Source organism: Prionailurus bengalensis, chromosome D2 (genome assembly GCF_016509475.1).
Source record: "Prionailurus bengalensis isolate Pbe53 chromosome D2, Fcat_Pben_1.1_paternal_pri, whole genome shotgun sequence".
In the NCBI taxonomy this organism is placed as follows: Eukaryota; Metazoa; Chordata; class Mammalia; order Carnivora; family Felidae; genus Prionailurus; species Prionailurus bengalensis.
Window position 1 is genome coordinate 7,255,336 of NC_057351.1, and position 15,926 is coordinate 7,271,261.

General features: G+C 38.6%; 1 protein-coding gene across 2 annotated transcripts in view; it reads left to right on the forward strand.

The window, feature by feature from the left end:
• The window catches only part of PTEN (phosphatase and tensin homolog), a 93,875-nt gene that overhangs the window by 23,086 nt on the left and 54,863 nt on the right, over positions 1-15,926 (forward strand). For both annotated transcript variants that reach the window (XM_043598001.1, XM_043598000.1), the window contains exon 2: positions 3,621-3,705. In XM_043598001.1, the coding sequence (XP_043453936.1) occupies positions 3,621-3,705 (85 nt within the window). The remainder of the gene's footprint in view (positions 1-3,620; positions 3,706-15,926) is intronic.

Here is a 15,926-nt window from a genome sequence, read left to right on the forward strand (position 1 = left end):
CTGATAATGTCAGTTAGCTTGGTTTTTCTGTCTCTTTGTAAATGAATAGTTATATCTAAATGCTTGGTGGGTTCCCAGGTTGAATATAGCTTGACTATCATAGATGATGCTATGTCCTTCATATTGTATCACATCAAAAGTTATACGATCTCCACTTGATGATGCTGAGATTGACCAGTGAAATTGGGTGGTGGCAGTCTTTCTGCCCATTGTTCAATTATGTTTGTTTCCTTACATTAGAAAGTATTTTGTGTGGCATTACTTTGACTGTAAGAAAGTTCAGTTCTTTTCTTATTATTTAAAATTTTTTTTAATGTTTATTTTTGAGAGGTAGAGTTGAGTGGGGGAGGGGCAGAGACAGGGAGACACAGAATCAGACGCAGGCTCCAGGCTCTGAGCTGTCAGCATAGAGCCCACATGGGACTCGAACTCGTGATCCGTGAGATCATGACTTGAGCTGAAGTCAGATGCTTAACTGACTGAGCCACCCAGGTGTTCCAGAAAGTTCAGTTCTTCATCATCAACTCACTTACTGCTTTAGAACCGGTTGTTGATCCTTGCCTAATCAATAATTTTATTAGGGTTTGCAAAATATGATTTTCAAAGTTCTGTTCTCTTGTGTTTTTCTGTAAAGTGTATCTTTGTCATATGAATTGGGGCTATTTGATTGCCCTGAAATGTAGTACCTACAGGAAAAGTTGCATAAATACTTAATCTGCCCCCCTCATTAGCTATTTTCATAGTAAAGAAAGAACCATTCTGATAGCCGCTTCAAATAAATGAAAAAGAGATTTTCTTTTTTTCTTTTGAACATCTTTATAGGCTCAAGGTTTTTTGTTTTTTTTTTTTCCCAACGTTTATTTTATTTTTGGGACAGAGAGAGACAGAGCATGAACGGGGGAGGGGCAGAGAGAGAGGGAGACACAGAATCGGAAACAGGCTCCAGGCTCTGAGCCATCAGCCCAGAGCCCGACGCGGGGCTCGAACTCCCGGACCGCGAGATCGTGACCTGGCTGAAGTCGGACGCTTAACCGACTGCGCCACCCAGGCGCCCCTATAGGCTCAAGGTTTTAATTTTATTTAGGGTGTTTTAATTTACTAGCGTTTAAATTTTTTCTTTGATGCTCAGATTGTTACAGTTTTAGTTGTTGGGATGTCCTTCATGTTAGCTTCTATGTCTGCTATAGACCATTAGTCTCTGTAACACCTTCCATGTTCTCTGGCACAGAAAGGAATCCCAGGCTCACCTTGAACCTTCTTGTCCCACCCCTGGCATCAGCTGTTGTTCCAAGGAGTTTAGTACCTTTTAATGTATTATGATATTAGAGATGAAATCTGGGTTTTAGGATTGTTTACTTTTGCTAAGGTAACATGCTTTTAGGCCACTTCAGTGAAAAGACCTAGAGAACATAGATTTTAACGTGAGTTCGTATTTAATTAATGTTTTTACTTTGATTTTTGATTTTTTTATTTAAAAAAATTTTTTAATGTTTATTTTATTTTATTTTTTTTGAACGTTTATTTATTTTTGGGACAGAGAGAGACAGAGCATGAACGGGGGAGGGGCAGAGAGAGAGGGAGACACAGAATCGGAAACAGGCTCCAGGCTCTGAGCCATCAGCCCAGAGCCCGACGCGGGGCTTGAACTCCGGGACCGCGAGATCGTGACCTGGCTGAAGTCGGACGCTTAACCGACTGCGCCACCCAGGCGCCCCTAATGTTTATTTTTGAGAGCAAACAGAGAGAGAGAGAGAGAGAGAAAATGTGGGGGAGGGGCAGAGAGAGAGAGAGAGAGAGAGAGAGAGCGAGCAAGGGAAACAAGGCACTCGAACTCAGGAACCATGAAATCATGACCTGAGCTGAAGTCCAGAGTCAGACACTTAGCTGACTGAGCCACCCAGGTACCCCGTTGATTTCTTGATTTTATAATGGTATCTCTTTTATGTCTGTAATCATGAATCTGAAAATCATTAGCAAAATTTTATTTTTTTCCCTACAATATAAAGAAAAAAAGCTTGAGGGTATCCATACTGGTATTAGTAAAAACGAACTCTCAGAAGAAGTTTAAAAATTTTTTTCTAGTTGTTTTTTGTTCTTATAGTGTGCTTCCTAACAAGAAGTACAGTAAAATTGTTGCACTGTCCAGATGAAATCATTTCTCCTGGTCATCAATTTGATCTTTCGTCAGGTTTGTTGTTGCTGTTTTTAGTGTATGCTTCTCCCCTTTCCCTTCCCCCTCGCTTCTCTATGAAGCAAACATTTGTATTAGTTTCTCGGTTATGTGTGTGTGTGTGTGTGTGTGTGTGTGTGTGTGTGGTGTGCACATGTGCATTGGAAAGTTCAAATTCAAGCAAATACATGTGTAAATGTTATTTCATCCAAACAGTAAATATTTTTTCATATAAAAGGTAGTATACTGTATATGTTGTGCTTCTTTTTTCTTAAAATATTTGTTAGGTCTGTTCAATCAGTGTGTGGCAAAACTATGGATAAAACCTTTTAAAAATTCTGATACTAAAATAAAAGCTTTTAGTAATTCGATAATTATTTTTGGATTGAAAATAATACTGAGATCAACTCAATAATGTGAATGTGGCGGAAAGTGAAGGAAAAAAGATCTAGAAAAGGGCACTGGCTTTGATGAATTTTGAATTGTATTTGAAAAATGAATGGGTCCGGAAGTAGACAGAACACTTTAGGGATGGTTTTGAAGAGAGGCTTGAGGCAGATGAGCTTGGCTGTTTTGGAAGGTCCATGTCAGAAAATTATGAGATTAAAGAGATGGATAGTGGATCTCAAGAAGAAATTAGTGCTGGTATGATGCAAAATACGTAGAAATGTAGAGTGTGTGTGTGTGTGTGTGTGTGTGTGTTTTAATGCTTCTGGAGTGCAGAAGTTTTTATGCCAAATATAGTGTGTGACATAAGTGAATAGAATGGCATGCTAAATGTTGATTACCTTGATGGAAAGGGAGAATAAGTTTGTACCTTAGTTCGGTATTACCAAGTCGCAAATACCAAGGACTGGAAGAGAGCACTGTGGTTGTTTCAGCCTAATCATGTGGAATAGGAAATTGAAGCCTGCAAATGTTTAAGTCACATGTCAAAATTATACAACTGGTTAGATGAACAGCCAGGTCTTAAATCTGGCTTCCTAATTCTTAATTGTAGCTCCCTTTCTCTATGCCATGGTGCCTTTTATATCCATGAAAAAATTAGAAGTTGTGCAGCTATTTTTGTTTTTATTTTGATACTTGGTTTTTGTCCCAAGATAACTTGAGTTCTGTGATTTATAAAGTCTGAGGTTTTTGTTTTTCACGTACATATGCCTAAATACCGTAAATGTGGAAGTTAAGTTTTTTCCTTGAGGGCATTTTTAATGTAGTAGGTAGAGGGATTTGAAAATTATTTTGCCATATAATTATTTTGATATAATTCTTTCGGAATTAATGTATTCACTTGTGTTTCTTAATTATGCATGATGGTTTATAAATAAATAAATTTGACAGTCTTTTGCTAACATAGGTATAGTAATTTTTATAATCAGCTAATGCTTTAAAACATTTACACGTAGTTTGCATTTTTGCATATTTCAGATATTTCCTTAACCTAAGTACTCAGATATTTATCCAAACATTATTGCTATGGGGTTTCCTGCAGAAAGACTTGAAGGCGTATACAGGAACAATATTGATGATGTAGTAAGGTAAGAACTCTTAATTTTCTGTTTCAACTATTGATGTATTCATGCTGTATTTTCATTTAGAGAAGATTTCTAAATCATAGAAAACGATGTCCTTGTGAGGTAAACTTTATTTTTATTATGCTGGTGCTCTGTACTGCTTTTTTGTTTGTTTATTTAATGGACTTCAGTGGGCTACATCTCCGTTAATAAGAACTGACCTTTGACATGATCAGGTGTATGTGATATAATTTCGTGGACTCCATACAATACTTCTTAACCAAGTTAATGTCTGGATTCCATTACACTATGGTTTTGTCTTTTATTTCACAGTAGGGGATTAGGTTTAACATCAAGCGGATTCATTCACTTAAATTTATTCATCCTAAGTTGGAGATAACTGATACCATGTATTTTTTACATACAACAGTTTATAGTAGGGCATAAATGTACCAAGCGTTTGAATAAGTGTTTGGTAGAGGGTCTGGACAGGAGTTGGTGGGCAAACCAAAGTCTGACTTTGTCTCTTTTATAAACGTGAATAATTTTCTAAGTGTAATTATCATTCAGTTCCGAACAATGTTTCTCAAGGCCCATTTAAATGATTTTAATACATTTATAACCTAAGAGTACATCATGTGTTTCATGAGAGAAGAAATTTGTGTCTGCTGTGTAGTCTCAATATATTTTCTCATTCCAAATAAAAAATATATATGTATGAAAAACTAACTGTAAATGTCCGTAGAAACTTTAATGGTTTTTAAAGTTTAAAATTTTGGATTATTCCCTTTATGCTCTTTCAGAAATCTCTTTCTTGGAGCCTTTGAATTTAAATATTTGCTGGGAATTAAATGTTACAGTGAGTGGGAGAGCACTTTGTAAAGCATTATGCAGATGTAGAGTCCTTTTGTATTAGTTGTTTAAGCACATGAGCCGACCTGTGTCCTTATATGAGTGAGCCACAAGTTGTTTTTCTAAGTGGTAAGTTTTTACCAATTTGCTTTGAACCAACGTATATTTAAATTTTGCCATATTGAGTTGTGTCCAGTTGGACTTTTGTAGTGTTTCTGTTCTGTGCAGAATTAGTAAATGTCAGTGCCTACAAAAACTACAGAAAAACCCCAGACTACTTCTTTGTAGTTTGTATTACAGTTATAGCTACATGAGACTGTTAGAAGTGCTGTTTAAGAACTTGAAAATAGGGAAATAAATTTGTTTTCTCCTAGTTAGGTGGGACACAGTTGGAAGGATGCTTACCATCACAGATCCATGAGAGCAACACTGTGATACGGTTTAGTCAGTGACAGTACACATGCACAGAAAACGTGGGTGGTAGAGAAAAGAATGAGGGACGTAAATTTTGAATCAGGAGAGGAGGATCTGGAAAAGGAGTCGTGCAGTCACCAGACTTGTGTTCTCTGCGGTGGTGCAGGAGTGTTCATCAGGCCTCCTTATGACCTAGGCAAGATATCCTCCAGGGTGACTATCTTATATTACTGCTTTGTCATTCTGTGTCCAACCAAGTACTGATTCAATCAGATCAGGTTAGTACTCACCTGGAAAAGGAGTATGAATAGTCTGGGTAGAGGACAAGTTTTCTGATCACTGTAAGGGTATCATCCTCGTGCTAAATTAACCTGGCATGTTAGTTTTGGTTGGTTCTCTTTGTTCTCTTCTGACTGAATTAGTTTCTTCTGACTTGTTAGTCACGAGGCTGATTTTTCATCTTTCAGGTTACTGATAAAGTTCAGTTTTTGGATCTGTACACTTCATTTTCAGACCTTAGATTGTAATAATTTCACCAAGAAAATATTTTGCTGGGAAGCATTTTGATATGTCATCTTCTGACTTCATAGCCCTCGCCTGAATTAATGACACTGAATTAAGATTCCCAAATTTGGGGCTCCTGGGTTGCTCAGTCAGTCAAGCGTCTGACTTTGGCTCAGATTATGATCTCACTGTCCGTGAGTTCGAGCCCCGTGTCGGGCTCTGTGCTGACAGCTCAGAGCCTGGAGTCTGCTTCCGATTGTGTGTCTCCCTCTCTCTCTGCTCCTCTCCTGCTCATGCTCGCTCGTGCATGCTCTCTCTCTCTCTCTCTCTCTCTCAAAAATAAAATAAAACGTTAAAAAGTTATTAAAAAAAAAAGGATTCCCAAATTTAATTTGTAATCTGTAACCAAGATTGAAGTTTATTCTGCCTGCTTTAATGTATCTAGCTTATTGTGTCCAGTTCTTGGCTTTTTCAAATGTTATTCCTTAAAAAGGTTTTATGTACATGGTTTTTTATTTAGCCAGTAGTTGCTTTAGCCAACTGATCCTGTCACCTTTATGGTAATGGCAGTGGTAATAGCACGTAAATGATGAGGAATTACCTGTGGAATATAATAGCTATGCTGTGCCTGGTTTGTCTTGCCCTCCCACATGTTGTGATTGGGGGATAAATGGCTAGTGAGGCTTTGCTGGCTTCCGTTGCTCACTCCACTCCCCTTCTGCGAGAGAGAGGATGAACAGTGACCAGGAAGATAGTTCTGGTTTTTCCTGTGAAATAAAATAAAAATAAGTAACTTCCAAGTAATTGGTCTGTTAGGATTAACTTCTCCAAGGGGGAATGGCTGTCTCTAGTACCTAAATGATTGATTTTCTTGTTTGGTTCCCACGGTATTGGACACAGTAGTAATAATCAGTAGTGATTCCTTTTTGGCTCAAAGATGATAATGTCTCAGTGAAAAATGTGTCTTTATTCTTGTAAATTTTCTCTCAACAAACATTTCCAGTTGGATTTCCTTTGCCCTCTCATTCCATGTGTTTTCTATGATTTCTCCCCAAAGGAGAAACACTATGCCAGGTTCATACTTTGTTGGTGTTGAACATCTTTGCTTTGAGTAAAAGAAACTCACATTGCAAATGCCTTTACTTAAATTATGCAGTATTTAACTGTGGGGGATATGGTTTGTTAATGGCAACGTGGAATTTTATATTTGAGGTACTCAAGTGACAAATATTTAACTTCTTTTGAGGTTACCTCCTGGGATCAGGAATTGATGCAAAAAAAAAAAAGTCGGGGAGAAGTGAACAAAGCTGAAATTTTTAACTATCTTAACTGCAAATGTTTTGTTTAATAAGCGATCAGAATTGACAGGGTAGGACAACGACATCTCAAAAAGAAAGTTGAAGAGCTGAACTCTTCCCAGATTGTTTTCTCTTCTTCTTATTAACCACCTTCTCTCCTCCTCCTTTATTGCCCCTAAGATCTTGCTCTGAACTGCTGGTAATTTGAAACAATGTTTTATTCAGATAATTGATTATTGTGTGGTAATCTCATCCCTGGGGCTAATATTGAAGTTACCCTAATTTATATGTTATCTGGTATAAATCTGAGCAGTCTTTAACAAAGTGATGAATTATGTGTTTAACAGACATAGCTTAAGAACTGTTCTGTACTTAATAAATCAGACAAATGTAGGTTTAATAGAGTCGTGAACTGGCTTTCTTACTGCAGAACCTTTAATATACTACTATGCCTTGTAACTCTCCCAAGAGTGAAATTTGAATATGCTGCTTTTCTTTTCCTGTTTTTTCTTTCTCTTCCCTTCCCTTCCTTCCCCCTTCTCTCTTTCTTTTCTTTTAATATGTTAAATAATGTCTTCTAAACAGTGTTCCTTGGAGCATAATTTGGGAAGTGTTGAAAATGAAAAAAGATGCATAGAACAATATTTCCCCTTAGTCTGAAATCAGTAGGAAGTAATTTGCTTCCCGTTTTATTGGAACGATGTTAGATGTGGGTGGGTTCCCATATTTATTGTAAGGAAATGCTTTGAGCTTAGTCTTCTGATATATAGTGATTTTCTTTTTTTTTTTTTTTAAAAAAAAGACTTTATTCATTGTGTTCTATACTCTCAGCCTTTTTATCCGTATATATATATGCGGCTGTATTACAGATTCAGGTGCAGCTTCCAGCTTTCCTCTTTTATACATTTTCTCCCTGAAGAAACGTCACATATTCTTATAATTATATGTTGATCTCTCAATCAACCTTAATTATGTGTTGATATTCCATTGAAAAGGAAGTGTTTGTCATCCCAACATTATCATTATTGGTTATTCAGTTAAAAAATTAAAAAGAGATTATATAGAGGAAAGCTTCGAAATAATTTAGAGAATATCAATTCCATTCTCCCTTTTCAACAACTTTTGACTTCTTCCTTGTATTGCCTTTCTTTTCCCTGCTTCCTTTTTTTTTCTTTATTGAGGTGAAAATTACATAACATAAAATTAATCATTTTAAAGTGTACACTTCAGTGACATTTGGTACTTTCACAATGTTATGTAACCACCACCTCTTTGAAGTTCCAAAACATTTTTATCACCCCAAAAGAAAAAGCTCTACCCATTGGCTGCCTCCCACTTCTTTTGTTGGTCTTATTTTCTTAAAATGGCAGTCTTGACAGATTTGACAGTGTTTATAGTATCTGCACCAATTCAGTTTTTGATATTTTAATAATAGGTAACATGCATTTTACATTTATTTACATACGTATGTTGCTTTTGTACAGTTTACATGTGTCATATTTTATTTTATTTTATTTTATTTTACTTATTTATTTTGAAGGAGAGAGAGGGCAGGGGAGGTGCAGAGAGAGAGAGAGAGAGAGAGAGAGAATCCCAAGCAGGTTCTGCGTTGTCAGCACAGAGCCCCATGCGGGGCTTGATCTCACAAACCAAAATCAAGCTGAAATCAAGAGTCAGCGCTTAACCAACTGAGTCACCCAGGTGACACGTGTCATCTTATTAAAAAACTACAGTTTTTTTAATTTTTTTTTTTCAACGTTTATTTATTTTTGGGACAGAGAGAGACAGAGTATGAATGGGGGAGGGGCAGAGAGAGAGGGAGACACAGAATTGGAAACAGGCTCCAGGCTCTGAGCCATCAGCCCAGAGCCCGACGCAGGGCTCGAACTCCCGGACCGCGAGATCGTGACCTGGCTGAAGTCGGACGCTTAACCGACTGCGCCACCCAGGCGCCCCAAAAAACTACAGTTTTTAATAAGTCCCCATTTCATATATGGTGTTAAAGAAGTTAGCTTCCCCAAGTACCAGAGCTGGTTAAGTAGTGAGGCTAAGGGTTGAGTCCAGTCTGTCAGATTCCAAAGCTGATAGCATATGATCCTGTATGTCAGAGAACAAAATGTTTTATCCTATACATGTGTACACCAGAGGTTATATACCATGTATAGGTAAACACCAGAAAATTTATTTAGGATTTGAGTTTCCAGATTGAAAAAAGCTATATCCTGCCAAGCCCAATGAATGAAAACAGGCCTATACCAGGCAATTATTATGAAATTTCTTTTTTTTTAATGTTTATTTATTTATTTTGAGAGAGCATGTGCCTGGGGGGAGGGGCAGAGAGAAGGAGAGACAGAGAATCTCAAGCAGGCTCTTTCCCATAAGCACAGAGCCTGACACAGGGCTCCCTCTCAACGACCCTGGGGATCATGACCCGAGCCAAAATCAAGTGTCGGACGCTCAACTGGCTGAGCCACGTAGGCACCCCTGAAATTTCTTTAATGATGCCAGAAATAATGAGAATGTCTCAAAAGCTTTCAGGGTCATGTAGGAGGGATTAGGAATATACATGACGTCCAGCTTCTCAGCAGGAAGAATTAATGATGGAAGATGGAGGTACAGTGTGTCACGTTTGCGTTCAGCATAGAGTTCTGTATCCAGCCAAGCCACCAGCCAAAGTGCAAGAGGAAGAAAGAAAGCCATTCGAGAACAACAGCAAAAACTTGTATCCATGCAACATTTCTTAGAAAATTATTAGACGGTGTGTTCTAACAAAACAAGAGAATAAGCCATGAAAGAAGAGAAAGGGGCTTTGGTAAATTGAGGCTCCAACTCCGAAGCAGCAGAGGAAAGCCCAGGGATGACACCTGTGCCACCGGCTGAAGAGCAGCTAGTTCTGGGTGAGCAGTATGAAAGAGGGCATCAAAGAAGAAAATAAGAAGTAGAACTGATAAATGGATACTGAAATGTTTTGGGAAAACGTGATAGATTCTTAGAAATATAGTGAATTAGGTTAGGAAGCAAATGTTAACATCTGCCGATTGGCTTCTTAACCACAAATTGTCATATTGCCATTGAAGGTAGGGATTCAGAGAAGTGAAATGTGGAGGTGCTTCTGGTTTTGTAAGCTTCATCTACCATGGCAGAAGATGGGCAGGTAATTGATAAGCCTGTAAGAAGCAGTGGTATGTATATTATAGAGAAATGCCGAATTAAATACCAGGAAAAAGGATATGATAGTTGAGGATGGTTACTTTTGGAGAAGACCCAGGAACAGATGGATGAATAGAGCTGGAGATGAATTTTTTTTTTATTGTAAAATTTTATATACACATATATATATCTATAAAATACGTACAATGCAATTTACCATTTTGACCATTTCTAAGTATACTAGTGGCATTAGGAACATTCACATCGGGCAACCATCACCAGTATCCATCTCAGACTTTTTTTTATCACCACACTGAAACCTTGTACCCATTAATTAGGAACTCCCCAGTGTCCCTACTCTCAGCCTGGCAACCACTGTTCTACTTTCTGTCTTTGGTATTTATTCGGGGTACCTTATGTTAAGTGGAGTCAGGCAATTTGTCTTTTTGTGACTGACTTAGTGTGACATAGCATGTGACTTCACTTAGCATAACGTCTTCAAGGTTCATTCCTGTTCTGGCCTGTGTCAGGATTCTCTTCCATTATATGTATATACCACATTCTGTTTATCTGTTCATCCACTGATGGACTTTTGGGTTGCTTCTGCCTTTTGACTATTGTAAATAATGCTGGTGTGAACATAGGTGTACCAGTATCTGTTCAAGTCCCTGCTTTCAGTTCGTTTGGTTGTACACCCAGAAATGGAATGGCTGGGCCAAATGGTAATTCTGTGTTTAATTTTTTGAGAAACTGCTGTATTGTTTTCTACAGTGGCTGTATCATTTTTCATTCCTACCAGCAAGTGTAAGTGTTCCAATTTCTCTACATCCTCAACATTTACTATTTTCTGGGCTTTAAAAAAAATTTTTTTTTTTAAGAGCCACCTTAATGGGTGTGAAGTAGTATCTCATTGTGGATTTTTTTTCTTCCCTATCTTTATCTTTTGTTTATTTTTTAATTTTTTTTTAATGTTTAGTTATTTTTAAGAGAGAGAGAGACAGAGTGTGAGTGGAGGAGGGGCAGAGAAGGGGAGACACAGAATCCGAAGCAGGTTCCAGGCTCCGAGCTGTCAGCACAGAGCCCGATGCGGGGCGCTAACCTACCAAATGTGAGATCATGACCTGAGCTGAAGTCAGACACTCAACCGACTGAGCCACCCAGGTGCCCCCCCCCCCCCCCCCCCGGGCGTTATTTTAAACCACTGTAACTTGGAGAAATCACACATCTCAGCTACGGAAGCAGAGACCTGAGAAACTTCCCTTCCCCTTGGTAACTGACCTCTCCTGCAAACCCCTTCTTTCAAAGTCAGAGGGAGGGGATGAAACATAAAAGAACCCTTATTTTAGCTAGAATCTTACCAAGATTTTCCCATTCTTCTTAGTTTTGGGGTATGACAGCTGGTAATTTCTTCATTTGCTAGGAACCAGAGCTCTGGGAAATCTTGTTAACCAGGAGGCCTGGTGTTTTAAAAAATGAAGAAATGCTAAAAGGATCTTAGAAACAGAGGTACTTAAAATGTGCACATTGAATGCATCAATACTTTCAGCATGCATGCGTACAATGGCTATATAATTATCTTGAGACAACTTCCAAAGTCTAAATTTGAGGCTTATGATCTCCCTTCTTGGAAGGCCTATTTAAGCATCTAGTAGATTGAGTATTACATTTTTGCCACCTAATGGGAGGCCTTCCATCTCCTCCTCCCTCTGTTCCTCTTTTAAATTTGAGTCTAGGGGCGTCTCGGTGACTCAGTCGGTTGAGTGTCCGACCTCACCTCAGGTCACGATCTCGCAGTTGACGAGTTCCAGCCCCGCATCAGGCTCTTTGCTGATGGCTCAGAGCCTGGAGCCTGCTTCCGATTCTGTGTCCCCCTCTCTCTCTGCCTCTTCCCCTCTCATGCTCTGTCTCTCTCTGTCTCAAAAATAAACATTAAAAATTTTTTTCTTTTTCAGTTTGAGCCTAGACAAGTATAGCACAGGTTCCAGAAAATGTCCAGTTGTTTTTGATCTTTGGGGCATGCAATTTTGTGTATATTTGCTAAGTGATACATTTTTTTAAAGGAGGCATATAGTTAACATACGTGTTATATTAGTTTCAGGTGTACAACATGGAGACTGGACAATTCTGTGCCTTATGTGATGCTCACCACAAGTGGAACTACTGTCTGTCACCACACGGCACTGTTACACTGCCATTGACTCTGTTCCCCACGCTGTACCTTTTCACCCCTGGCTCATTCCATAACTGGAAGCCCATATCTCCCACTTGCCTTCACCCGTTTTGTCCGTACCCCTACCCGCTTCCCTCTAGCAACTATCAGTTTGTTCTCTGTATTTACAGGTCTGTTTCCGCTTTTTGTTTGTGTATTCATTTGTTTTGTTTTCCAGATTTATATATATGAGTGAAATCATATGGTGTTTGTCTTTCTCCGACTGACGTCTGTAACTTAACATAATACCGTCTAGGTCCATCCATGTTGTCACAAATGGCAAGATCTACTTTTTTTAATGGCTGAGTAATATTCCATTATGTTTGTGTGTATGATGTCTTTATTCATTTCTCAGTGGACACTTGGATATTATAAATAATGCTGCAGTAAACATAGGGGTGCATGTGTCATTTTGAATTAATGTTTTAGTTTTCTTGGGCTAGGTATCCAGGAGTGGAATTACTGGATCATATGGTATTTCTATTTTTAACTTTTTAAAGATGTTTATTTTGAGAGAGAGACAGAGAGAGCACGTACGTGTGCACAGGGGAGGGGCAGAGAGAGGGAGAGAGAGAATCCGAAGCAGGCTCCATGCTCAGTGCGGAGCCCAGTGTGGGGCTTGGTCAGATGCTTAACCGACTGAGCCACCTAGGTGTCCCCTCTTTTGAATTTTTTGAAGAACCTCCATACTGTTTTCCACAGTGGCTGCACTGTGGAATTCATATTCCACATACTCCTATTCCTACCAACAATGCATAAGGGTTCCTTTTTCTCCACATCCTTGCTAGCCCTTGTTTCTTTTGGATTCTAGACATGTTGATGGTTGTAAGGTGATATCTTAGTGTGGTTTTGATTTGCATTGAACATCTTTTCATGTGCTTATTGACTGAATATCTTCTTTGGAGAAATGTCTACGTTTTTTGCCTATTTGTAAATTGAATGCTTTATTTATTTTTTTTTATTTTTATTTTTTTTTAATTGTTTTTTTCCAACGTTTATTTATTTTTGGGACAGAGAGAGACAGAGCATGAACGGGGGAGGGGCAGAGAGAGAGGGAGACACAGAATCGGAAACAGGCTCCAGGCTCTGAGCCATCAGCCCAGAGCCCGACGCGGGGCTCGAACTCACAGACCGTGAGATCGTGACCTGGCTGAAGTCGGACGCTTAACCGACTGCGCCACCCAGGCGCCCCAAATGCTTTATTTTTTTGTTGTTGAGTTCTAGTAGTTCTTTATGTATCCTGGGTATAATCAGGTGATTTGCAAATATTTTCTCCCATTCTATGGGTTGCTTTTTTGCTTTGTTGATAGTGTCCTTTGATGCATAAAATGTTCAAAAGTTGATACAGTCCAATTTAGCTATCTTTTTGTTGACTGTGTCTTTGGTGACACATCCAAGAAATCATTGCTAAACTGGTATCCTAAAGCTTTTCTCTCATGTTTCCTTTTTAAGAGTTTAGAGTGTTAGGCCTTTTTTTAGGTCATTAATCCATTTTGAGTAATTTTTGTGTATGGTGTAAAATAAGGGTCCAACTTAATGCTTTTACATGAGGATATCCACCTTTCCCAGCACCATTTGTTGAAAAGACTGTCCTTTTTCTACTGAATGGTCTTGGCACACTTGTCAAAAAATTAGTTGCCCATATATCCAAGAATTTATTTCTGGTCTCTGTTCTAGTTCACTGGCATATGTCTGTTTTCGTGTCAGTACCACACTTTGTAGCTTTGTAGTAAATTTGAAGTCAGGAATTGTGAGTCCTACAATTTTGTTCTTCTATTTCAGGATTGTTTTGGCCTTGGAGGGTTCTTTGAGACTCTATATGAATTTGGGGATGGAATTTTCTACTTCTGCCCCCCCCCCCAAAAAAAAGTTTTTGGGATTTTGATAGGAATCACATTAATCTGTAGATTGTGTTGAAATCTTAACAATATCAAGTCCTGATCTACGAATGTGGGATGTCTGTCCATTTATTTAGGTCTTTAATTTTTTTCAACAGTGTTTTGTAGTTTTCTTTGTGTATCACCTTGATTAAGTTCATTTATAGATACTCTTTTTCAATGCTATTGTAAATGGAATTTTCCATTTTGGACTGTTCATTGTTAGTGTACAGAAATGCAACAGATATTTGAATTTGAATTTTGTATGCTGTTACTTTACTTAATTTGTTAATTCTAACAATTTTTTGTGGAATCTTTAAGGTTTCCTACATATAAGAACATGTCATCTACAAACAGGTAACTTCATTTCTTCCTTTCCAATACGGATGCCTTTTTGGATAGAAGTGGCAAAAGCAGACTTCCTGTCTGTCTTGTTTCTGACCTTAGAGGAAAATTTTTGTCTTTTACCATCGCATATCATACTAGTTGGGTGTGGATTTTTTTTAAGAGATTTTATTTTTTAGAGCCACTTTTCATTCATAGCTACATTCAGCAGAAGGTAGAGAAGATTCCCATATCCTGCCTGCCCTCACACGTGTATAGTCTCCTTCACCAGTTTTTTTAAGTATATTTACTTTGAGAGAGAAAGAGAGACAGCCTGAGTGAAGGAGGGGCAGAACACGTGGAGCCTACTTGGGAATTCTCTCCCTCCCTCTCTGTCTGCCCCTCCCTTTCTCTCTCTCTCTCTCTCTCTCTCTCTCTCTCTCTCTCTCAACATTAAAAAAATTTTGTCCAGGGGCACCTGAGTGGCTCAGTTGGTTGAGCGTCTGACTTCAGCTCAGGTCATGATCTCATGGTTTGTGGGTTCGAGCCCCACATCGGGCTCTGTGCTGACAGCTCAGAGCCTGGAGTCTGCTTTGGATTCTGTGTCCCCCTCTCTCTATGCCCCTTCCCACTTGCGCTCTGTCTGTGTCTCTCTCTCAAAAATAAATAAACATTAAAAAAATTTAAAAAAAATTTTTTTTTGTCCAAAACCACAGGATGCATACCAAGAGTGAACCCTAATGTAAATCATGGACTTTCTGTATGATAATGATGTGTCAGTATAGATAAACTAATTATAACAAATACAGTAAAACCTTGGGTTGTGAGTAAAACCTTGGGTTGTGAGTAACTTGTTCTGCGAGTGTTTCACAAGATGAGCAAACATTTCTAATAAAGTTTAACTGGATAAACGAGCGATGTCATGAAATACGAATAGTATGTGAAGCCAAATGTCACATGATCACAACTGAGCCAATGGTTCTTCTGTCTCTCTCCCTCTCTCTCTCTCTCTCTCTCTCTCTATATATATATATCTATCTATCTATCTATCTATCTATCTATCTATCTATCTATCTATCTATCTCTTTCTCTCTGGGATTGTAGGTGATGATTTCCCGTGCTCAGATGCTCTGTCTCAAGCCGTGGTGTTTGGCAGAAATCAGTGATTTTTCAGGACGTTGGAAGGTGCCCACAACTGGCACTGGTGTATTTTTGTCACTTCAAAGCACCTGTGGACGGTCCTTTGCTTTTCCCCACAAGAGTGAGCTTAGGAATGCTTTGCTTCATTCTAGGTCAGGCTGCCTGCAGATAGAGACCCTTTCCTCTGCTGCCTTATGCCAGTTACATGAAATACAGTCTATGACAAGAGTTTATTAATTCTGCACTGTGGTCAGCATCCACGTGAGCGTATACAATGGCCCCGTGCAGAAAAAGATTCCTTTGAGTCGACAGATAGCAGTGATTCCGTTGGTGATAGTGAAAGTTGTCCTACACAGTAACCCTCCTCTCTCCTGTCTCCCTCAACCCAGCCATGAAGGTTATCAAAGGGAAGTACAGGTTAATTTATTTTTCCTTATGCTTTGTATTTTCTTTATTATTTTGTATTATATTACAATA